We start from the raw sequence: 25,212 nt of genomic DNA, 5'->3' as shown, positions 1-25,212 counted from the left end.
ATACACACAGGTAAAGAGTCACCTCCCTGGAAGGATTGTTTGGGGCCCTGAATGGTATTGATGGAGGAGGTGTAGGGGCAGATATGGCACGTTCCACTTGGAAGGTTGAGTACCAGGAGAGAGAACAGTGGCAAGGGTGTCGTGTAGGGGAGTGATCCCTACAGAAAGCAGAAAGTGGTTGGGAAGGAAAGAAGTGCTTGGTGGTGGGATTTGTTGGAGGTGGCAGAAGTGGTGGAGAAGTAATGTGCTGGACATGGAGGCTAGTGGGGAGGGAGGTAAGGAGAAGAAGAACCCTAGCTCTATAACGGTAGTGGGAGGATGGGGTGAGGGCAGATGTGTGTGAAATTGAAGAGATGTGGGTGAGGGTAGCGTTGATAGTGGAGGAAGGAAAGACCATTTCTTTGAAGAAAGAGGACATCCCATTGATTCTGCAATGAAAAGCCTCATCCTAAGAGCAGATGCAGTGGAAGCAGAGGAACTGAGAGAAGAGGATGGCAGGGTGGGAAGAGGTATAATCCAGGTAGCTGTGGGAGTTAGTGGGTTTATAAAAGATATTAGTAGACAAACTATCTCCAGAGATAGAGGCAGAGAGATTGAGAAAGGGGAGGGAGATGTCGAAAATGGACCAGGTAAATTTGAGGGCAGGGTGGAAGTTGGAGGCATAGTTGATGAATGCAGTTGTTGATGTAGCATAGGAGAAGTTGGGGAGAGATACCAGTGTAGACTTGGAACTCAGAATGTTCCACATAGCCAACAAAAAGGGATGCATAGTATCTGGGTCCCATATGAGTGTCCATGCTACACTTTTGGTTTGGAGGGAGTGGGAGGAGCTAAAAGAAAAATTAGTGATCTGAGGACCAATTCTGTCAGACAGAGGAGAGTGGTGGTAGAGGGGAACAGGTTGAGTCTGTTGTCTAGAAAGAAGCGGAGCACTTTAAGGCGCTCTTGATGGGGGATGGAGGTATACAAGGACTGGACATCCGTAGTGAAAATAAGATTATCGGGCCAATTGATGTCATTGAAAAAATCCAGAGCGTGTGAAGTTTCATGGATTTAGGTAGGAAGGGACTGAATGGGGGGGGGGGGCAAAGAATAAGCAGAGTCGAGGTATGCAGATTTAAGTTTGGTGGGGCAGGAGCAAGCAGAAACAATGGATGTACTGGACAGGCAGGTTTGTGTATCTTGGGTAGGAGGTGGAATTGGGAGGTACGGGTTAAGGAAACTGTGAGCTTGATGGTAGTGTATGGGACATCTCCAGAGTTAATAAGGTCAGTGATGGTGTGGAAGACAATGGTCTGGAAGACTGGTCTGATGCACCTTAGTGGGATCCTGTTCAAGGGATAAGTAAGAGGAGGTGTCTGAGAGTTGTTGCCTGGCTCCAGCAAGGTAGAAGTCAGCCTGCCAGACTACTACAGCACCCCCTTTATATGCAGGTTTGATGGTGAGGTTAGCATTAGTGTGGAGAGAGTGGAGAGCAGTGTGTTCGGGAGGAGTGAGGTTAGAACATAGAAAATTACATAAAATATCCATCAAATGCAATATATTTGATTTCCTAGTGGAATTTGTATATTATATACAGTATACAGATTGTAAAAGGCATCTAGTTTTAATATGACTTCCAGATCATTTCTTGATGTTAGGTTGCAGATTTGGTAACAGTCATTGTGGGTTACAACTTGATGAACTTCTTACCTAAACTCCGTCAAGTATATGAAAGATCTTTCACTTGGCTATATAATTTAACAGTTTTGCCTGAAGTTTCAAGACTTGGAATGGCAGGATGCTCTGTTTCTCTGCCACGTAACAAATAAAGCAAGGCATCATGCATACCACTTAAATTACTTTTTATAATGCTGCTTTCATTGTAAATGCATGCTGGTATTTATGCGTTTATTCACATTTCATTCTATATCTGTACTTTAACTTCTAACGTTATTTTTATTTTTATAAAATCTTTATTATTGTTGAGTGTTTGTTTTTCGTTGCATGTCGTGCCAACACACCTCTGCAAATTCCTAATACATGTAAGCGTATATGGCGAATAAAGTTGATACGTGATGCTGTAAAAAATTAAAATAAATTGCTAATCAGCTTATAGGATGTTTCTGTCTGAGATTTAAATATAAAACATTCAAAGTAACTATTATAATTGCACAAAAAACATTTTAAGCATTGGGCTGAATAACAAAGGTAAAATTTATACCAACTATGTTTTGTTACGATTGTGCTGAGGGAATGAGACTGCTCAAACATGGGGTTTTTAATTTAAACACCACCTAAAACATGATCTGGATTTTAAACATATTGTTCTTGTGGGTTAATTTGACGTGTTTTTACAAATCAGCATTTGAAAACTTGCAGTTGTACTCATTGAGTGATTGCACTGAAAATATAACTAAAGCAATAAGCTGTAAAACAAAACCCAGGCCAATTCAGCTCATAACACAAACTGCTGGAGGAATGCAGCATTCGTGCAAGCAAATGAATGGTCTGTTTTAGGTCAGAACTCTACACTGATATGTATGCTTCATGTGAATCCATCCTGCCACTTTTTTTCCTATCTCCTCCTATCACTGCCTCCTTCCCTTATTTCTCCCTTGTGTTAATCCAGATTCTCCCCAAGATCCCTGTTCAAACTATCCCTGTAGAAGCTAGTTCCATATTCTTCCCACTCTTCTGGGGTAAGGAGATGATGCCAGAACTCGTTTTATTTATATTTAGGGCCTTTAAATTTTCATCTCTCCAGTAAATGAATACATCTCCTTGCTCAACCTGTGCAAGCCCTTTATCATTTGGCGGCCACTTTCCTAATGCCTCCAGCACTATTTTTCAAGGAAAGAACTGCACCTGTATTCAGTCATACCTGACAGCTGTCCCATTTTATGTCATCCTTATGAATTTTTTGCATCTTCTCCAGTGCCTGTGTATTTCTTTTGTATCATTGAGACCTGAATTGAGCATAGAAGTATTATGTAAGAGGCAGGCTGGTGTTGTGGATGGGATTAACAAATAATTCATTTCTTGGACCTAGTGTTGTTGGCTGTAGGTACACCGTGCCAATAAAAAGTGTTCGTCCCCTTGGAGGTTTTCATGTTTTATTGTTTTACAACATTGAATCACAGTGGATTTAATTTGGCCTTTTCTTGGACAAAGTGAAAACAGATCTCTGCAATGTGACCTAAATTAATCATAAAAATAAAACACAAAATAATTAATCACATAAGTAACACACACAAAATGCTGGAGGGATTGGACATGTTGGAGGCAGGAAGCATGTTCCCGCTGGTGGGTGAGTTCAGAACCAGAGGCCACAGTTTAAGAATAAGGGGTAGGCCATTTAGAACAGAGTTGAGGAAAAACTTTTTCACCCAGAGAGTAGTGGATATGTGGAATGCTCTGCCGCAGAAGGCAGTGGAGGCCAAGTCTCTGGATGCTTTCAAGAAAGAGATGGATAGAGCTCTTAAAGATAGCAGAATCAAAGGTTATGGGGATAAGGCAGGAACTGGATACTGATTGTGGATGATCAGCCATGTTCACAGTGAATGGTGGTGCTGGCTCGAAGAGCCGAATGGCCTACTCCTGCACCTATTGTCTATTGTCTTTTGGAACTGAGCAGGCCAGGTAGCATCTATGGAAAAGGGTTATGCAGTTGACGTTTCAGACCGAGACCCATAATTATTCACCTATCTTTAATATAACACACCAAATCATCACTGGTGCGGCTAATTAGTTTTAGAAATCGCGTAGTTAGTTAAATGGGTAAATGGTCAAGGTGTTTTAATTAATTGCAGTAACAATACGCAGGTATCTGGAAGGTCCAGCTGCTGGTGAGTCAGTATCCTGGCAAAAACTACACCATGAAGACAAAAGAACACTCCAAGCAACTCTGTGAAAAGGTTATTGAAAAGCACAAGTCAGTAAATGGACACAAGAAAATTTCCAAGTTACTGAATCTCTTTCATCAAGAAATGGAAAGAATATGTCATGGCTGGCACAGTAGTTGGATAGAGGGAGCAGTGCTGCAAGACATGAGAGACTGCAACATTGTCACCCTATATAAGAACAAAGGGGACAGAAGCGACTGTAACAACTATAGGGGAATCTCCTTGCTGAGCATCGTTGGGAAGGTCTTTGCTCGTGTGGTCCTCAACAGACTGCAGAAAATAGCCGAAAGGGTATATCCCGAGTCTCAGTGCAGTTTCAGGTCAGAACGCTCCACAATCGACATGATTTTCTCCCTTCGACAGAGAAATGCGGAGAGCAAAGACGACCACTCTATGTCGCTTTCATTGACCTCACGAAGGCCTTCGACCTTGTGAGCAGAGGCAGCCTGTTCAAAATCCTCACCAGGCTTGGTTGTCCCCCGAGGCTCCTCAGGATAGTTCAGTCATTCCTCACAGACATGAAGGGCGTCGTTCAGTTCGACGGCTCTTCTTCGGAGGCCTTCAACATCCGCAGCGATGTGAAGCAGGGCTGTGTGCTTGCCCCCAACCTGTTCGGCATCTTCTTCACAGTCATGCTGAAGCACGCCTTTGGAACATCAACTGATGGTGTCTTCCTCCACACCAGATCGGACGGGAGGCTGTTCAGTCTGTCCCAGCTGAGGGCGAAAACCAAGGTTCGTGAAGTACAGGTGTCCCCCGCTTTTTGAACGTTCGCTTTATGAAACCTCACTGTTACGAAAGACCTACATTAGTACCCTATTTTCACTTTCAGAAGGTGTTTTCACTGTTATGAAAAAAAAATCAGCGCGTGATAAAAAATCAGCGCGCGATAAAAGGCAGTGCGCCCCGAGCAGCCGCTCTCCCCCGGATTCTCGTCGGCATTGCTTAAACACGAGCATGTGAGCAACCGTTTGCAAGATGAGTTCTATGGTATTGGAAAAGCCTGAAAGAGCTCGTAAGGGCATTACACTTACGGTAAAACTAGACATAATTAAGCGTTTTGATCGTGGTGAACGAAGTAAGGACAACGTGAGTTTGGCTTGTGGAAGTTGACGAAGGTGATGTTGAAGAGGTTTTGGCATCCCATCACCAAGAACTGACAGATGAAGAGCTGATGCAATTGGAAGAAAAAAGGATAACAATCGAAACCGAATAAGTAATGATAAAGTACGACTTTAATTTTGAAAGGATACGTCGGTTTAGGGGATATTTGCAGGATGGTTTGAGGCCTTATTAAAGAACTGTGTGATAGAAAAATACGCGAGGCTCAGCAGTCAAGCAAGCTTTCCACATCAGCCACAGCAGAAGACGAACTTCGACCTTCGACATCGAGACGGGCAATCATAGGAGAAGATGAGCTGCCTGCTCTAATGGAAACAGGTGACGAGATGACACCCCAGTGTCCCACCACCCCAACCCCCAGGCCACGGACAGATACCGATTCACAGAGAAGGCAAAGGTAGCCGGGAGGCACACAGCACATCTTTAAGAAAAAAGCCAAAATAAACATGCTAATTAATTAGGTGCCACCGACACGTAATTGTCGGCCCAGATCAGAGACGACGCAATCGGAAATCGGCACTGATCTGGGCCGACAATTACGGATGGCACCTAATTAATTAGCATGTTTGTTTTGGCTTTTTTCTTGAAGATGTGCTGTGTACCTCCTGGCTACCGCTGGACCCCTGCGTGCTTCGCGGCAATGTATCGCTCAGCGGCCTGGAGGGTGGGGGGGCCACTGCACCACCCAAACTCTGACGACTCAGTCTAACACACCATCATCAGTGTGCTCGGCGCTGTCCGGATTCCCGTAAGTGATACTACACTGTACATACATTATTTCTACTTTATATCGGCTGTGTACTTTTACGTGTTATTTGGTATGATTTGGCAGCTTCATAGCTAAAGGTTACTGGAGAGCGCTTGCGCCGTGTTTTTGCCAATAGCGCTTCCGTGAGATTTTCTGCCAACAGCGCTTGCGTAAGATTTTCGCTCCGGAGAACAGTTCAGTAATGATCGTGGAAAAGCATTTCTACTTTATATAGGCTGTGTATTTATCATATCATTCCTGCTTTTACTATGTGTTACTGTTATTTTAGGTTTTATGTGTTATTTGGCATGATTTGGTAGGTTATTTTTGGGTCTGCGAACGCTCACAAAATTTTCCCATATAAATAGATGGTAATTGCTTCTTCGCTTTACGACATTTCGGCTTACGAACCGTTTCATAGGAACACTCTACCTTCGGATGGTGGGGGAAACTTGTACTCATCAGGGACATGTTGTCTGCAGACGATGCGGCACTGGCAACACACTCTGAAGAGCAACTGCAACGCCTCATGGACAGCTTTTCTGGAGCCTGCCAGGACTTCAGCTTGACCATCAGCCTGAAGAAGATCAACGTGTTGGGCCAAGGCTTTGAGCACCCCCCTGCCATTACCATCAACAATTACGAGTTGGAGGTAGCTCACGACTTTACATACCTTGGTTCCACCATCACGGACAGTTTCTCCCTAGACCCCGAGGTCAACAGACGGATCGGATGAGCAGCCTCAACATTCGCCAGGCTGACAAAGAGAGTCTGGGAGAACAGAAAGCTGATGACGCACACCAAGGTTGCAGTCTACAGGGCCTGCGTCCTCAGCACACTGCTTTACGGCAGCGAGTCCTGGAGCCTCTACTCCAGACAAGAGCGGTGTCTCAACACCTTCCACCTTCGCAGCCTGAGATGCATCCTGTGCATCAAGTGGATTGACCGAGTCACCAACAATGAGGTCCTGGCCCAAGCCCAGATACCCAGCCTCTTCACCCTGCTCCAACAACGCCGTCTCCGCTGGCTGGGCCACGTACACCACATGTCAGACGAGAGGATCCCGAAAGACCTGCTGTATGGGGAACTGGCCTCTGGCAAGAGAGCACAAGGGCGGCCCCATCTTCATTTCACAGATATCTGCAAGAGAGAAATGCAGTCACTCAACATGAACGTCAAGAGTCATAGTCATAGTTATACTTTATTGATCCCAGGGGGAAATTGGTTTTCATTACAGTTGCACCATAAATAATAAATAGTAATAGAACCATAAATAGTTAAATAGTAATATGTAAATTATGCCAGTAAATTATGAAATAAGTCCAAGACCAGCCTATCGGCATAGGGTGTCTGACCCTCCAAGGGAGGAATTGTAAAGTTTGATGGCCACAGGCAGGAATGACTTCTTATGACGCTCTGTGTTGCACTTCGGTGGAATGAGTCTCTGGCTGAATGGACTCCTGTGCCCACCCAGTACATTATGTAGTGGATGGGAGACATTGACCAAGATGGCATGCAACTTGGATAGCATCCTCTTTTCAGATACCACCGTGAGAGAGTCCAGTTCCATCCCCACAACATCACTGGTCTTGCGAATGAGTTTGTTGATTCTGTTTGTGTCTGCTACCCTCAGCCTGCTGCCCCAGCATACAACAGCAAATATGATAGCACTGGCCACCACAGACTCGTAGAACATCCTCAGCATCGTCTGGCAGATGTTAAAGAACCTCAGTCTCCTCAGGAAATAGAGACGGCTCTGACCATTCTTGTAGACAGCCTCAGTGTTCTTTGACCAGTCCAGTTTATTTATCCCCAGGTATTTGTAATCTTCCACCATGTCCACACTGACCCCCTGGATGGAAACAGGGGTCACCGGAACCTTAGCTCTCCTCAGGTCTACCACCCGCTCTTTTTCACATTAAGCTGCAGATAATTCTGCTCACATCATGTGACAAAGTTTCCTACAGTAGCCCTGTACTCGACCTTGTCTCCCTTGCTGATACATCCAACTATGGCAGTCATCCGAAAACTTCTGAAGATGACAAGACTCTGTGCAGTAGTTGAAGTCCAAGGTGTAAATGGTGAAGAGAAAGGGAGACAAGACAGTCCCCTGTGGAGCCCCAGTGCTGCTGATCACTCTGTCGGACACACAGTGTTGCAAGCACACGTACTATGGTCTGTGGTCTGTAAGAGGTGGGAGGACATTGCAAGCGATTGCTCTTGCTGGAGACTGGAACTATACAGAAGTCTAAAAAGAGGAGAAGAGAAGCTGAGGTTCACTGCTGAAGAAAAGTGCGCGCCGAAAAGATAGCACCAAGACAACACTGGAGGACAGCGCCTTCAAGTGCAGTTGCTGCAATGGAGACTGTCACTCCTATGTGGGCCCCTATAGCCACAACAGACGCTGCTCTACTAACGTAGACTGAAGCAAGACTTTCCAGGCGCAGATCCATGGTCTCGCGAGACTAACGGATGCCACCACATGTCACAGCTGTAAATCGGGCGAGAACAGGCCGTCCTCAAAATCTGAGTGACTGTGCAAGAAGGGGACTACTGAGGGAGGCCACCAAGAGACCTATGACAATTCTGAAGGAGTTACAAGCTTCTGTGGCTGAGATGGGAGAGATTGTGCATACAACAAGTGTTGCCCGGATACTTCACCAGGCGCAGCTTTAAGGGAGAGTGGCAACGAGAAAGCCACTGTTGAAAGAAAAATTTACATGAAATCTCAGTTAAAGTTTGTCAGAAGGCATGTGGGAGACTCTGAAGTCAGCTGGAAGAAGGTTCTATGGTCTGATGAAACCAAAATTGAGCGTTTTGGCCATCAGACTAAATGCTATGTTTGGTGTAATCCAAACACTGCACATCATCAAAAACACACCATCCTTACTGTGAAGCATGGTGGTGGCTGCATCATGCTGTGGGGATGCTTCATGTAGCAGACCCTGGAAGGCTTGTGAAGGTAGAGGGTAAAATGAATGCAGCAAAATACAGGGAAATCCTGGAGGAAAACTGGATGCAGTCTGCAAGAGAACTGCGACTTGGGAGAAGATTTATTTTCCAGCAAGACAATGGCCCCAAGCATAAAAGCCAAAGCTACACAGCAATGGCTTAAAAGCAACAAAGTTAATGTCCTGTAGCAGCCAAGTCAAAGTCCAGTCTTCAAACTAATTGGGAATTTGTGGCTGGACTTGAAAAGGGCTGTTTACGTTTGATTCCCATGCAATCTGACAGAGCTTGAGCAGCTTTGTAAAGAGGAATGAAGAAAAATTACAGTGTTCATATGTGCAAAGCTAAGAGACTCACAGACTCAAGGCTGTACTTGCTAACAAAGGTGCATTTACTAAATACTGACTTGAAGGGGGTGAATACTTACAAATCAATTATTTTGTGCTTGATTGTAATACATTTTGTAGAAATTTGTTTACAATTTGACACGAAAGAGACTTTTCTGTTGATCATTGTGAAAAACCCAAATTAAATCCTGTGATTCAATGTTGTAAAACTATAAAACATGAAAACTTCCGGTGGCGGGGGGGAGTGTGCGGGGGGGTAAATACTTCTTTATAGGCACTGTAACTGTTCAAACATTAAAACAATACGTAGTTAACCTATTGGCCTTTGTTTTTGAGCACAAAGCTGCGTGGAATTTTCTCATCATTACCAAAACAGTGGTCCCACTCAGAATTTGTAAGAAGACTGGTTAAAATTGACACAATTGCACTGGGTTGTTGGATTTACACATTTGTCAATGTCAAGTTTTCAAAGTCAAAGTGCCTGCATATACAGGTACAGACCTTAACTTGCAGCAGCCTTGCAGGTACATAGCATCAGGTAAGCAGCAGTCACATTGAAAACATAATTTATACACAATTGTTATAAGAAGGACACCGTTAGAACAAAGAAAGACCAAAGACGAGGAAATCTGCAGGTGCTGGAAAACTAAGCAATACACACAAAATGCTGGAGGAACTGAAGAGGCCAGGTAGCATCAGTGGAATAGAGTGAACAGTCAGTGTTTCAGGTCAAGACCCTACATCAGAACTGGAAAAAAGGATGAGAAGTCAGAGCAAGAAGGTGAGGGAAGGGAGGATGTAGTACAAGGTGACAGGTGAAATCAAGAGCTGGGAAGTTGATTGGTGAAAGAGATAAAGGGCTGAAGAAGGAGGAATCTGACAAGGGTAGAAGTCCATGGAAGAAAGAGAAGGGAGAGGAGCACTAGAGAGAGGTGATGGGCATGTCTGGAGATAAGGTGAGAGAGGGAACGGGAATGGGAGAATGGTGAAGAGGAGGGGCAGTTATCAATGTTCATGCCATCAGTTTGGAGGCAACCCCAGACAGAATGTAAGCTGTTGTTTCTCCAACCTGAATGTGTCCTCATCGTGTCACTAGAGGATGCCATGGATTGACATGTCAGAATGGGAATGAGAAGTAGAATTGAAATGGGTGGCCACTGGAAGACTAAGTCCATTTTCATGCCAAGTGATGAAAGTGGTCATAATGTTGATAAACTGTAGTGATAAGGGGGTTTGATGGTTGTTTCAAGAGCTGATTGGTTGAAGAGATGTAGTTGTTCTTGAGATTAGAGCAATACAAAAGTGTTTGAGGAACTCAGCAGGTCAGGCAGCATCTATGGAGGGAAATGAACAGTCGATGTTTTGAGCCAATACCCTTCATCAGGACTGAGGACTGGACAGAAGGATGCAGAAGCCAAAATAAAAGCATGGGTTGTTGGGGGAGGGAGGGTGAAAGGGGGAAGATGGGTAGTGGGAGGAGGGAAGTAGTGGGAATTATGTGAGAAGCTGGGAAGTGATTAGTGGAAGAGGCAAAGGGCTGAAAATATAGAATCTGATGGGAGAGGACAGTGGAATATAGAATAAAGAGAAGGTGGGGAACCTGAGGGAGGATGGTGTTGAGTGATGGGCAAGTCATGAAGTTGGGAAGGGAAAGGGAAGGGGTCGGGGGATATGGGAAAATCAGGAACCATCGGGGGGTGTGATTACTGGATGTTAGTGAAATCGATGTTGATGCTGTCGGGTTGGAGACTACTGAGCAAAATGAGAGGTACCTGCTTTGTGTCAAACTTAGCATTGAAGTTGGTCTCCTACCCTTTTCACTGGAAGAGCTTGTTACTGTCCTTAATCCTATTTTCACAGGGTATGTAATATAGGGTCATCAGATAGTGGATGGATGGGAAGCTTCTCTGTGTGGAAGGTACTGTGTTTAATTGTATTGTCAACCAGGCACAGATTTCATTAAACTTCAAATGCATAAAACAAACGTTTCAAGAGAAGTACTTCACCATAATTTTTGACCATTTTGAAAGAAGAATTTACATTAACAAGTGACTTTTTGTGCTGGCAGGTTGTCCAAACCAATGAATTGCTTTTGCAATATTTCCTGCCCTTTAATGCAGCAATTGTGCTGCTAACACAGCAAGCTCCCAGAAACTGGCCTGGTCATTCTGTTTTAATTTAAATAAATACTCTAGACTTCCTAAACTAAAGGATAGTCTTGCATTTCCAAAGCACTTTACACAATTTCAGGGCTTTCTGCAGTCCTCTACAGCAACTGAATTTGTTTGAAGTGCACTATTCTAGTAATGTAGGAAACACAGCCAATTTGCATCCAGTGACCTCCCACTAACAGTGATGTAGTAATGATCTTGGGGAGTATTGGTTGAGGGAAAAATAGTGGCTAGAAAGCTGGAATAAATTCTTCCATTCAGCTTCAAAATAAAATACCATGGGTTCTTTTGCTTCTACCATTGCAGAGATGGGGCCTTGGCTTTAACACCTCATTTGAAAGGCTACTTTTGATAGACCAGCACTGCTTCTTTGGAGTGATACTTGAATCTACAACTATTGGACACCAAGTAGAGTGTAGGCCAATTATTGATTGGACATTGCTGTCCATAGGAGACATAGGGCAGTTATGATGGGTTTGAGTTCCAGTATACAAAAAAACCCAGAAAAAATGCTGTTCATTCACCTCAAACATAGAGATGAACTCTGTCAAAGTTGTGTGTTGTTAATATTTACAATAATGTTTTCACATTCATTCAATGAGTTAGACTGGGGATAGCAAATCTTTTTCAGAGTGTGTGCCGAAATTGGCGATAATCTTCCAAAGTTCTGTCATGTGTCATGGTAATTTTGAACAGAGGTTATCATTGTTTAACAATAATTAGGGATATTTTAAGAAAAAGGATGAATCCTGTTTATTTACAAACGTTTGTACATGTATTCATTTTTTACTCATAATAAAAGTATAAAGACTGAAATATATGAAGCAATTTAGAAAGCAAATTATTAATATTATTCTTTAAAAATTGAAAAATAAGTATTGATTGTGTTAAATTAATTATAACATACCATATTTATCATAAATATCCAGTGTTCACTTGCAAACAACAGAAGAGGAAATATAAGCAGAGCAAAGCCAATGCCAATTGGCCCAGCTGTTTACTATTCAAAGACTGATGTGCACACACCAGATTTGAGAGCTTTTAAAAATAGGTCATCCAATATCATGTGCACTTGCAAACATTTATTTGGCAGTAAAGATAAAGATTATTTACCTTTTTATTATGGGCATGGTTGAATGAGTTAAGGGGTGGCACTGTATGTTGTGTACCAGCAAAAATCTTTCACAAGCCATTTTGGGTATGTGTGCCATAGGTTTGCCACCGCTGAGTTTAGACTATTGTGGTTGGAAGATTTCATTCCCTAAGATGTCGGAGTGAATTGTTTTGTTTAATTTTACACATGAAGTAATGTGAGCAACTGTTGTCTTTGTTGTTAAAAAGAAATTATTTCACAGAAAAGAATCAAGTGAATCAAGTACAGTATATGCAAACAAATAATATTTTACATATTGACTTGTGATAGATTCCAGTGTGCATTTTGATTAGCACCATACATGTTATACCTTCTTGGAAATTGAATGAAGATTGCTTGCATTCCTTAACAAAGATTAGCCTCTCAGTTGTCAAATTACAGTGCACAAAACAGTAGAGTGTTGTGAGCACAGCTCAGCGCATCACAGACAGCAGCTCTCCTCTGTCGACTCTGTCTACAATACCCAATGCCTCAATATCCCACCCACCCTGGACATTTTCTCCCCTTCTCCCCCCCCCCCCCCCATCCCACCCCAACACACACAGAATCCTTCAGCAGATTCTTTGTGCTCTAGATTCCAGCATCTGCAGTCCCTTGTGCCCCAGCAAACAGGGTAGCTGGAATATGAGCTATGGTCTTGTACTTAGTTGATGGTCTTCCAGTGCAATGTGTAACAGCCTTTTGATCACAGAGTCCTTTGTAATCAAACAATTGAGGATGAACTGCAACAGTTAGCAGTACATCTCTCTGCACTGAACAGTGAAGCCGTGTGGCAAGACACAGCTCAAACGCCATCTATAGATACACTGATATTGGCAGTATCTCGGATGACGCTGAGGTATACGGAAGCTAAATAGGTTGCTAGTTGAATGGTGTTGCAACAATTCAGTGTCAGTAAGACCAAGGAATCGTTTGTGGACTTCAGGAAGGGGAAGTTGGGAGAACACATGCCAGTCCTCATTGAGGGTCAGTGGTGGAAAGAGTGAGCAGCTTCAAATTCCTGGGAGTCAACATCTCAGAAGATCTATCCTGGGCACAACATATTAAACCATAAGACATAGGAACAGAATTAGGCCAGTCAGCTCATCGAGTTTGCTCCACCATTTCATCATGGCTGATCCCAGATCCCACTCGACTCCATACACCTGCCTTATTTCCATATCCTTTGATGCCCTGACCAATCAGAAAACGATCAACTTCTGCCTTAAATATAGGCAAAGATGGCCTCCACCACAGTCTGTGGCAGAGCATTCCAAAGATTTACCACTCTCTGGCTAAAAAAAGTTCCTCCTTATCTCTTTTCTAAAGGGTCGCACCTCAATTTTGAGGCTGTGCCCTCTAGTTCTGGATACCCCCACGTTAGGAAACATTCTCTCCACATCCACCCTATCTAGTCCTTTCAGAATTTGGTGGGTTTCAATTAGATCCCCCCTCCCCCCCCACCCCCCCTATTCTTCTAAATTCCAGTGAGTACTGGCCCTTGTCAATCATGACAAAGGCATGCCAGCCACTCTACCTTATTACGAATCTGAAGAGATTTGGTGTGTCATTAGAGACTCATGCAAATTTCTACAAATGTACAGTGGACAGCATTCTGACTGTCTGCAGCACAGTCTAGTATGAAGGCACCAATGCACAGGATGTTTAGAGGCTTCGGAGGATTCCATTACAGGCACAAGTCTCCCCACCATCAAGGACATCTTCCAAACATGGTGCCTCAAGAAGGTGGCAGCCATCCTGAAGGACCCTCACCATCCAGGACATGGCCTCTTTTCATTACTCCCAGAGAGGAGGTACCGGAGCCTGAAGACACACACTCAGTGTTTTCGGAACAACTTCTTCCCCTCCACCATTAGATTTCTTACCTCGTTATTCCTCAGTCGCACTTATTTATTTATTTATTTATCTTTGTTGAAACTCATAGTAAGCTATTATGCCTGCAGTCTACTGCTGCCACAAGACAACTTTCACAACTTATGTCAGTGACAATAAATCTGAATCTGAATCTGAGTATTTCAGCAGCTAGTGGCGCTAATAGTCACCACTTTGCTTACTGTTGATGACTGCTGCTGCAGAAAACTCCAAAACAAAACCTCCCTGATTTCTGTTCAAGCCAAAATGTCAATGAGCTTTTGGAGGATTACCTCATTGCTGCAATTTCTTTTGTTTATACATGGTGTTTGACTTTATCTTCTTGTAATTAGCACCTATATCCATTTCCTATAGTCCTAATTGATTGCAGAGAGAAAGGCAGGGGGGTGTTTCTGTACTAAACACCTGCATTCCTTTTCCATTGTGCTGTCAGTGATGTAGAATTGTTGACATTAACATTAACTTGAGCAATCCTTAGCTGCTTTAAAGAAACCATTCTGTTTCAAAAATGCCAGCAATAAAATTTGCAGCTGAAAAGAGCTATTCCTGTTTTCTCCTGTTTACCAGGCAAATCAAATGTATTGCTCCAAGCATGCCCCAAGCAACATCACCACCAAGGGAGCAGAGAGAGCTTTTGTATTTTCTGTAAAAACCCTTTTCATCTCCTCCAGTTCTTTGCCTTCAACCTGTCCCCACCCCTGAAGAAAGGGCAGTGTTTGAGGAAAGAATATTGAGCTGTTTCTAATCTCCACTCCCATCCCATACATCTCCAGCCCCACTTCAACCAGGATATTTTTTCTCTTGTAAGAACCACCCAGCAGGTCTCCTTTAATTCAAGCTATTTACTTCAAAGAGAATATTATGGAGGGGGTTGCTTGAGAGCTTGCCATGTGCAAATTGAGTGCTGCATTAATATCCATTTCAAATTACTGAAGTGTCTCAAACTACTCTGAGGAGATTATTAAATAACAGTTATATGATGGGCCAAATTAGAAGATGGGTGAAAAACGAATGGCTGGAGGAACTCGGGCAGCACATGTGGAGGGAAAGGGATGGGTTGCTGTCTTGGTCTGAGAGTCAGCATCAAGACTGAGAACATGGAATGGTGGTGAGAAGGAGTTGTGAAGCCAGGTAGGCTGGTGGAACCAGGTGAGGAGGGAGATGGGGAGCAGTTGGAGCTAAGGGTGAGGGGAGGAGTTGAGAGACAGGTGCTGGCAGGTGATGGGTAGTGATAGATGAGAGACAGAAATGGGTGAAAGTTGAGCCAGATGATGGATACAAGAGGCTCTAGATGTTGAAATCTGCAGTAACAGTCAATCTGTTGTAGGAACTCAATGAATTGAGCAGCATCTGTGGGGTTCCTCCATCAGATTTTTTGTTAAAAATAATTGATTTTGCAGTTGGCCAAACCAATAGATCATTCTAAAGCAGCGGTTCCCAACCTTTTTTAAGCCATGGACCCCTACCATTAACTAAGAGGTCCATGGACCCCAGGTTGGGAATCCCTGTTCTAAGGTCAACGTAACAGATGTAAGGAAGTCGATTTTAATGGAAGGGGCAGATCAGTCTGCGTATATTGGAACTGAAGTTTGGCAGGTAAAACTGTAACAGGAGGCCTTTAAAATGATAATATTGAAGGAGTCCTGATGAAGGGTCTTGACCTAAAATGGCAACTGACCTGCTGAGTTCCTCCAGCACTTTGTGTGCTTTCCTCAAGATTTCCAGCATCTGCAGAATCTCCTGTGTTTTTATATTTTAAAATGGGGTGTTTCATTCAAGGTGTAGGCAAATTCTTGTTTGAGAGATTTTGAGCAAGTCAAAGCTAGTGCTCACAGGTGACCTGAAAAAAATGAGAATAAAACACAGCAGAAAATAAAGGGAACATAACATTGTTGATGCAGGTAAGAACCAGGTTGATTACAGGAGATTCGGACGGGACGTTTAAAAGGAAATGGAAAAAACTGGATAAAATCACAAATGGGAATTCAGAAAAATTCTGCAGGTGTATGGAGAGGATAGTGTACGATGAGAATGGATTGGATTAGGTACTAAAAAAAATATTCCTGGAAGCAAAGGATTTAGTGTGGAACATCAGTTTTCAACAAGAAGCAAAAAGCTTAGTGAAGATGAAAGGCGTTAAGATTCTAGATGGGCTAAAACTGAAAAAGAGAAGGCACAAGAAAGGTGAACTGCATTTCAAATGGATAAATCACTTATTCCATTTGGGATGCCTCAGAGGTTTTAGAGGCCTTGGTCAAAACATGCTAAAATCTAACAATTCCCGTTTGGTGTATGAGGATTGGAAAATTACTCAGTAAAAAGGGAAAATGGATGAACTGCACAACTACAGACTAGTTACAGTATTTGAAATTTGGTGAGGACAGTTCTCAAACCAATAATCACAGATATGATTGGTCACCTGGATAAGAATGGGTTGATTGAAGGCCACATGATATTGCAAATCATATCAACCTAGCTCTAGATGTGCAGGTGTTCAATAAAGTAGAAAAGAGGGTTATATTTGGATATCAAGAAAGCATCACAGCCTGGTATGGAAATGCCAAATCCCTTGAATAGAAAATCCTTCAAAGAGTAGTGGATATAGCTCAGTCCATCACAGGTAAAGCCCCCCGCCCCCCGCCACTATTGAGCATATCTACATGGTGTGTTTTCACAGAAAAGCAGCGTCCATCATCAAGGACCATCAGCATTCAGAACATACACTCTTCTTGTTACTACCTTCAGGGAAGAGGTAGAGAAGCCTGCAGACACATACTTCATAATTCAGAAATATCTTCTTTCCCACCACCATTGGATTTTTAATTGTCCTTGTTATTACTTTTGTTTTTGCACTATTTACTTATTTTTGTAATTTATTGATCTTTTTATATCATTGCACAGTATTACTGTCATATTTCACATCATATATTAGTGATAAATCATGATTCTGATTTGGAATTGCTCTTGCGCAGAGCTAGTATTGACTCAACAGTTAGAATGAACTCCCTCTGTGCTGTAGCCACTCTGTGATTCTGTATTTGCATGATGCAGTGATAATCATGTTGATGAATATTCATAGCAATCAATCCCTGTTGATAAATCTTCAGCAGAGCCAGAAATGAGAAGAAGAAATCCCCAGTTGCTGAAAGCTCTAGTCGAAAGTCATCCGTTCCTTGTGAGTGTGCTACATTTATAATGTCTCAAGCCATCTTGAGAATTTATTTTGGATCACTCAGAATTGTAATAACTTTCAAAGAGGGTAAACTGTTATCATCTTGTTCATTTAACTGAACATTGTCTTAAAGTTTCCCCACCAAATTTGAATTATCGTGTAAACCACTATAACATTTGAGCATTGCTGTTCTCTGTCACAACTGTCAGTACACAATATCAGAAAATGGATGTATTTATGCAAATTGTTGACGGTGCTCCAACATATTGTAGGTGTAATTGCTTATTCATTGCCAAAAAGGGTGTTCTAGTTTGTATATTGCATTCCCACCTCCCACCGTCCCCACTCCCACCACCCACCTTCTGTCTGACTTGCTATAAATTACACATTGTGACTTTAAACTTTTTGAAAACTTTTATATCCTGGAGAACTCAAGAGTTTATATTGGTCATTAGATCTTTCACTGGAACACCAGCATGGTGCTGTGTCAACTTGCACAGTAAATCTACAGATTTTTAAAATTATCTATTAATATTATGTTAATATGTACTGTATGTGATAAATATACTTTGTTTTACTCACCTTGGTCACAGGAATGTTGTTTAGCTGTAAACATGTGTATGGTTGAATGACAATAAATTTGAAGTATTGGGAATTTAGTTTGAGACTGATGACACTTGTATCTTGGTTCATTCCTCGTTACTTTCACTGCTTGTGTGAAGCCCATTATGTTTAATCCTCACTGTATTTTTGCAGCGTTGTGTTACTTTGTAACATTATGTATTTGGAGTAAAGGCAGTTCCTGTCAGAGCTAGCTGAGTTTTCAAAGATTTTGTACTCGTGGTTACTTTGCATTTGCTTTATAACCATTGGGAACATCTCTCACCAGCCAGTCTAGTGCCAGCTCAATTGTTTTTGACAGAGGGCAGCTTTGCACAATTTTGAAATGTGCTGCTTTATGTTCAATGCTTGTGCCAGAACTGAAAGGTAAGAAAGTGAATGTTGAACACATAATTGCAAGCTTTTCAGATTTGTTTGTCTGTATATAGTTATTTCAGTAGAAGACATGGGTTAACATATAGAGTTAAGGGATTGTGTACTGTGGTGGTGATCTGGAGGGCTTTACCCACTTATAAAACTATGTGAAAGAGCATCACTGCTGATGGAAGATATGTTGCTAAAGTAAATCTTTGATCTTCATTATCTCTGCAGGCTGCTGATGGTGTCACATTCATTGGACCTGACATGCATGCTATCCAAGCCATGGGTGACAAGATAGAAAGCAAGTTAATAGCCAAGAACGCAAAAGTCAACACCATCCCTGGTTATGATGGAGTGGTCAAGGTGAGGCATCTGGAGTACGGTTGGATTAGTCTGGCACTGACACAGTTCCATGTCATTCAGTTATCCAGTAAATAGAATTAAAAAGCACAGTGGTAGACAATTCAGCCTGTCATGCCTGTGTTAGTCCCTTGAACAAATTATCTATTTAGCCCACATTTTCTGGTACTTTCCCATAACATACATTTTTTCTTAGAGTTCCAAGTGTGTTTGAAGGTTACCATTGAATCTGCTTTCTCCGTGCTTCCAGGTAGGGTGTTCAAGATAACAACTCAATGTGTAACAATATTTCTCATATTCATTCCCCTGGCCAATTTGCTATTATATCATAAACCATGTGGGTTTTTTTTTAACACAAACACAAGGAAATCTGCAGATGCTGGAATTTCAAGCAACACATCAAAGTTGCTGGTGAACGTAGCAGGCCAGGCAGCACCTCCAGGAAGAGGTACAGTCGACGTTTCAGGCCGAAATCCTTCGTCAGGACTAACTGAAAGAAGAGCTAGTAAGAGATTTGAAAGGGGGAGGGGGAGATCCGAAATGATCAGAGAAGACAGGAGGCGGAGGGATGGAGCCAAGAGCTGGACAGTTGATTGGCAAAAGGGATATGAGAGGATCATGGGACAGGAGGCCCAGAGAGAAAGAAAGGGGGAAGGGGGAAAACCAGAGGATGGGCAAGGGGTATAGTGAGAGGGACAGAGGGAGAAAAAGGAGAGAATGAAAAAGAATGTGTGTATATAAATAAATAATGGATGGGGTACGAGGGGGAGGTAGGGCATTAGCGGAAGTTAGAGAAGTCAATGTTCATGCCATCAGGTTGGAGGCTACGCAGACGGAATATAAGGTGTTGTTACTCCAACCCGAGTGTGGCTTCATCTTGACAGTAAAGGAGGCCATGGATAGACATGTCAGAATGGGAATGGGACATGGAATTAAAATGTGTGGCCACTGGGAGATCCTGCTTTCTCTGGCGGACAGAGCGTAGGTGTTCAGTGGAACAATCTCCCGGTCTGTGTCGGGTCTCGCCAATATATGGAAGACCTCATCGGGAGCACCGGACGCAGTATATCACCCCAGCCGACTCACCGGTGAAGTGTCGCCTCACCTGGAAGGACTGTCTGGGGCCCTGAATGGTAGTGAGGGAGGAAGTGTAAGGGCATGTGTAGCACTTGTTCTGCTTACAAGGATAAGTGCCAGGAGGGAGATGGGTGGGGAGGGATGGGGGGACGAATGGACAAGGGAGTCATGTAGGGAGCGATCCCTGCGGAAAGTGGGGGGGGGGGAGGAAAGATGTGCTTAGTGGTGGGATCATGTTGGAGGTGGCGGAAGTTACGGAGAATTATATGTTGGACCCGGAGGCTGGTGGGGTGGTAGGTGAGGACAAGGGGATCCCTATTCCTAGTAGGGTGGCGGGAGGATGGAGTGAGAGCAGGTGTGCGTGAAATGGGGGAGATGCTTTTGAGAGCAGAGTTGATGGTAGAGGAAGGGAAGCCCCTTTCTTTAAAAAAGAAGGACACCTCCTTCGTCCTGGAATGAAAAGCCTCATCCTGAGAGCAGATGTGGCGGAGACGGAGGAATTGCGAGAAGGGGATGGCATTTTTCCAAGAGACAGGGTGAGAAGAGGAATAGTCCAGATAGCTGTGAGAATCAGTAGGCTTATAGTCGACATCAGTAGATAAGCTGTCCCCAGAGATAGAGACAGAAAAATCTAGAAAGGGGAGGGAGGTGTCGGAAATGGACCAGGTAAACTTGAGGGCAGGGTGAAAGTTGGAGGCAAAGTTAATAAAGTCAACGAACTCAGCATGCGTGCAGGAAGCAGCGCCAATGCAGTCGTCAATGTAGCGAAGGAAAAGTAGGGGACAGATACCAGAATAGGTTTGGAACATAGATTGTTCCACAAAGCCAACAAAAAGGCAGGCATAGCTAGGACCCATACGGGTGCCCATGGCTACTCCTTTAGTTTGGAGGAAGTGGGAAGAGCCAAAGGAGAAATTATTAAGAGTAAGGACTAATTCCGCTAGACAGAGCAGAGTGGTGGTAGAGGGGAACTGATTAGGTCTGGAATCCAAAAAGAAGTGGAGAGCTTTGAGACCTTCCTGATGGGGGATGGAAGTATATAGGGACTGGACATCCATGGTGAAAATAAAGCGGTGGGGGCCAGGGAACTTAAAATCATCGAAAAGTTTCAGAGTGTGAGAAGTGTCACGAACATAGGTAGGAAGGGATTGAACAAGGGGGGATATAACAGTGTCGAGGTATGCAGAAATGAGTTCAGTGGGGCAGGAGCAAGCTGAGACAATAGGTCTTCCTGGACAGGCAGGTTTGTGGATCTTGGGTAGGAGGTAGAAACGGGAAGTGCGAGGTGTGGGAACTATAAGGTTGGTAGCAGTGGATGGGAGATCCCCTGAGCGGATGAAGTCGGTGATGGTGTGGGAGACAATGGCCTGGTGCTCCTTAGTGGGGTCATGATCAAGGGTTAAACAGGAGGTATCCACGAGTTGTCGCTGTGCCTTGGTAAGGTAGAGGTTAGTACGCCAAACTACAACAGCACCCTCCACTTATCGGCGGGTTTTATAGTACGGTTAGGATTAGTGCGGAGGGAGTGGAGAGCAGAGCGTTTGGAAGGAGTGAGGTTGGAATGGGAACAAGGTGCGGTGAAGTCGAGACGGTTGATTTTTTTTTAAGTGACTGATCCTCCTGTTGTAAATAGCTTAACTTTATCTACTTTTTAAAAACTTGTTGCAAACTTAAACTCCTTATCCGATCTCCTTAACCTTCTAAAGCAGCAAGCAATGTGCTGGAGGAACTCAGGGAGTCATGCAGCATCTGGAGCAGGAAAGCAATTTTCACAGTTCAGGTAAAAACCCTGTATCATTGTTGAAGTTTTCAGTCCGAAACCCTGCATCAGAACTTCTGACCTAAAATGTTGATGCAGGTTGGTGGTATTGTAGAAAGTTGTTGTAGGTTACAGCAGGACATTGATAGGATGCAGAGATGGCTGAGAAGTAGTAGAAGGGTCTTGGTCCGAAACACGACTGTTTACTCTTTTCCATAGATGTTACCTGGCCTGCTGAGTTCCTCCAGCATTTTGTATGTGCTGCTTAGATTTCTAGCATCTACAAATTTTCTTATGTTTATGAGTAGTGGATGGAGTTCAGTTTGGAAGAGTGTGAAGAAATATACTTTGGAAGGTCAAATTTGAAGGCTGAATACAGGGTGAGTGGTAGAATTCTGAACAGTGTGGAGGAACAGAGGGACCTTGGGATCCACACCCATAGATCCCTCAGATTTGCTGTTGCAAGTTGATAGGGTGGTTAAGGTAGTGTATGGTGTGCTGGCATTCATTTTTTTTGGGATTGAGTTCAAGAGATGTAAAATAATGTTGCAGAACTATAAAGCTCTGGTTAGACCTCACTTGAAGTATTGTGTCCAGTTCTGGTCACCTCATTATAGGACAGATTTGGCAGCTTTAGAGAAGGTGCAGAGGAGATTTTAATAGGATATTGTCTAGATTAGAGACTATATCTTGGTTGAGAGTGAGCAAAGAGTTTTCTAGGAGTAGACAGCCAGTGTTGTTTTCGCAAGGTAGAAATGGCTAATAAGAGAGTGCTTATTTTTAAGGTGATTGGAGAAAAAATATATAGAGAGGATGTGAGAGGTAGGTTTTTTTTAATAAACTGGTAGGTGTGTGGCACAGGCTGCCAGGGGTGGTGGTAGAAGCAAATGCATAAGGGATATTTAAGGGACTTTTTGATATTCACATGGTTAAAGAGAATGGAGGGCTGTGTGGGAGGGAAGCATTAGATTGATCTTGGAGTTGATTAAGAGGTTCGCACAACATCTTGGGCCAAAGGGCCTGTACTATGCTGTAGTGTTCTGTGTTCTAATTTCTTTCCTCCCACAGATGCATGATCTGCGGAGTTCCTGCAGCACATTGATTGTTGCTCCAGATTCCAGCATCTGCAGTCTCCTGTATTCCCTTTAACTTCCTCTGCTGGAAGGAGAACATCCCCAAACCTTCATTCCCTCCACCACCATCAAACCATAGCTGCTTTGTTTACCAATGCACGACAATAATCAGCAGGCCTCTGCTGAATCTTCTAACCTGTGAAGCTAATCACCGAAGTGGATAAAGGCAGTGTGACGTGGGGACACTATCCACAGCTGGTATTGCTGTGAGTTGTATACCATCCTGACTTGGAAGTGTATCACTGGCCTTTCACCATCACTGGGTCAAAGCCCTGGGGGTCCTCCCCAGCAATATTAGCCTTCTCAAGGGCAGTTAGGGATGTGTAATAAAATGTTGTATAATAGCTTTTCTAATTTCATATATAACTGAGTCATACGGGTGATTTTGGGATCTCCCTTGTTTAGTGGCTCCAAACTTTTTCAAACTGCGTCGAACACACTGTATTCCTCCTAAGGGCGGAATAGTGATTTATAAAAGTTTTGACGTAATATCCCAATTTTTACACATGTAGTACAGGCTGTTCTCAGAAGAGCCCGAGCAGTTCGATCACTCATACCAACAATAAGAGAAAGACAACTCAGATTCCTAGGACACATCATGCGGAAAGATGAACTAGAAAAACTCATACTCTCTGGAAAGATTGAGAGGAGCAAACCTAGAGGAAGACCTCGGCTTATGTACATTAAAAGCCTAACTGGGTGGTTTAACGTCGAGGAAATGGAAGTCATCCAAAAAACAAAGGATAGATCTATATGGAAAACCATGGTCACCAAAGTCTGCATTGGATATGGTACCAGGACAGACAATATAGGCCATAGATAGGTTACAGGGGTAACACTTGGTGCCAACATCAACATCCTGAGGGTCACCATTGCCCAGAACGTCAACTGGATCATCTATATAAATGAGGGAAGCTCCATCAATGTTCAAGTGGTTTGACACCTTCTTGAGTGACAACTATCCATCATCATAAACGTTCATTCTCTTCACCACTGTTACATTAGTTGTAACAGTAAATATTCCTCTTCAGTTACTCTTTCTCATTTTTCTGTGTCATCTTCTATGTAAATAGAAACAAAATGCAGGTTGACTACCCCTTATCTGAAATGCTTGAGGCTGAAAGTGTTTTGCATTTGGGACTTTTTTTGAATTCTGGAATATATAATGAGATAGTTTGGGGTTGCCATCATTTCCAACTCTGAAGTTATGTGCTACCAGTAAGCAGTCTTTGTCTTACACTTGTTCATCACACATATATACTTAACAGCAAAAATTATGACATACCATTAATATAATGAAAATATAATGTATGCAGGGTACAAAAGTGGCACAGCAGCATCGAGAGAATACCTGAATCAGCTGTTAAACAACAAACAACAGCAGGCTTTCAGTCTCTATCTATGATGCCGTATTTTGATTAAAAGGTTTCAAGACACTGATGTTGTATTTTACATTTTTTATACATTTTTTTGTAGGTATAAAACCAATCAGCATTGTAGACTTGTTCTGGTGTTAAATTTTCATCAGAGACAATCTTTGCAAATTTATCAATGAATTTTTCTGCTGCTTCATAATCAGTTACTTTGTCTTTAAAATGTTTTAAGTCTTTAAAAATTTAATGCCATGTCTCTTCCTAAATTTCTGCAACCAGCCTTCTGAATGTTCACAAATACTTTCAATTTTCATGATCATCGTATCATTAAGTGGCATATGTTCACTCCGACGCTGACAAATGCATTCTTTCAACATGTTATCGAGACCTTCATTTTTCAATTTCTGCAGTGTTTTTCTATTTTTCATTAGCTTCTGTTCATTCCATATGTTAGGTCACTTCTGCGATGCTCAGAGACTTGCACATTGTCTGGGAACCTTCCCAGTGTCTTGTGGAATTTTCCATTTGTGACGTCATGTTAGTGCTTGATAAAAGTTGAAATTTTGGGATTTCGGACCTGTACTTACTTAATTCCTCTGCCATTTTATTAGTGTCCATTATAAATTTTCTCAATTGTCTGTCAAAGACTATCATTTATGCTTCCTAGTCTTTTTATATACCTGTTGAAGCTTTTTACAACTGTATTTCTATTTTATATTGACTATCCTGTTGTACATGCTATTTATTATAAATAACTATAAATTGCACATTTAGATGGAGATATAACATAAAGATTTTTACTCGTGTATGAAGGAAGTAAGTAATAAAGTCAATTCAATATAGATCATCAAGTAATAGTTTATAACTATTACTTGATCTGCAAATAATTGTCACCAAAACTTTTACCGCTTTTAGCTCAGTTCAAACTGATTCCAATTCTACCTCATAATCTGCTGGGCTAAGATTATTCCTTGCCACTGTACTGATCTCCTCCCTTATTAGATGCACCACCCACTTCCTTTTCCTCTTGCCCATCCTTCCCAAATGTCAGATATCCTTGACCTTTCAGCTCCCAGCCTTGCTTACCCTGCAGCTATATTTCCATGATGGT

At 42.7% G+C, this 25,212-nt stretch overlaps 1 protein-coding gene across 2 annotated transcripts in view; it reads left to right on the top strand.

Annotated features, from left to right (window-relative positions):
- pcca (propionyl-CoA carboxylase subunit alpha) overlaps window positions 1–25,212 on the top strand; it is a 489,189-nt gene that overhangs the window by 186,277 nt on the left and 277,700 nt on the right. For both annotated transcript variants that reach the window (XM_063048382.1, XM_063048383.1), the window contains exon 7: window positions 18,631–18,762. In XM_063048382.1, coding sequence (XP_062904452.1) covers window positions 18,631–18,762 — 132 coding nt within the window. The remainder of the gene's footprint in view (window positions 1–18,630; window positions 18,763–25,212) is intronic.

This window comes from Mobula hypostoma, chromosome 5 (assembly GCF_963921235.1).
Source record: "Mobula hypostoma chromosome 5, sMobHyp1.1, whole genome shotgun sequence".
Lineage (NCBI taxonomy): Eukaryota > Metazoa > Chordata > Chondrichthyes > Myliobatiformes > Myliobatidae > Mobula > Mobula hypostoma.
This window is presented reverse-complemented; position numbering and strand designations above follow the sequence as displayed.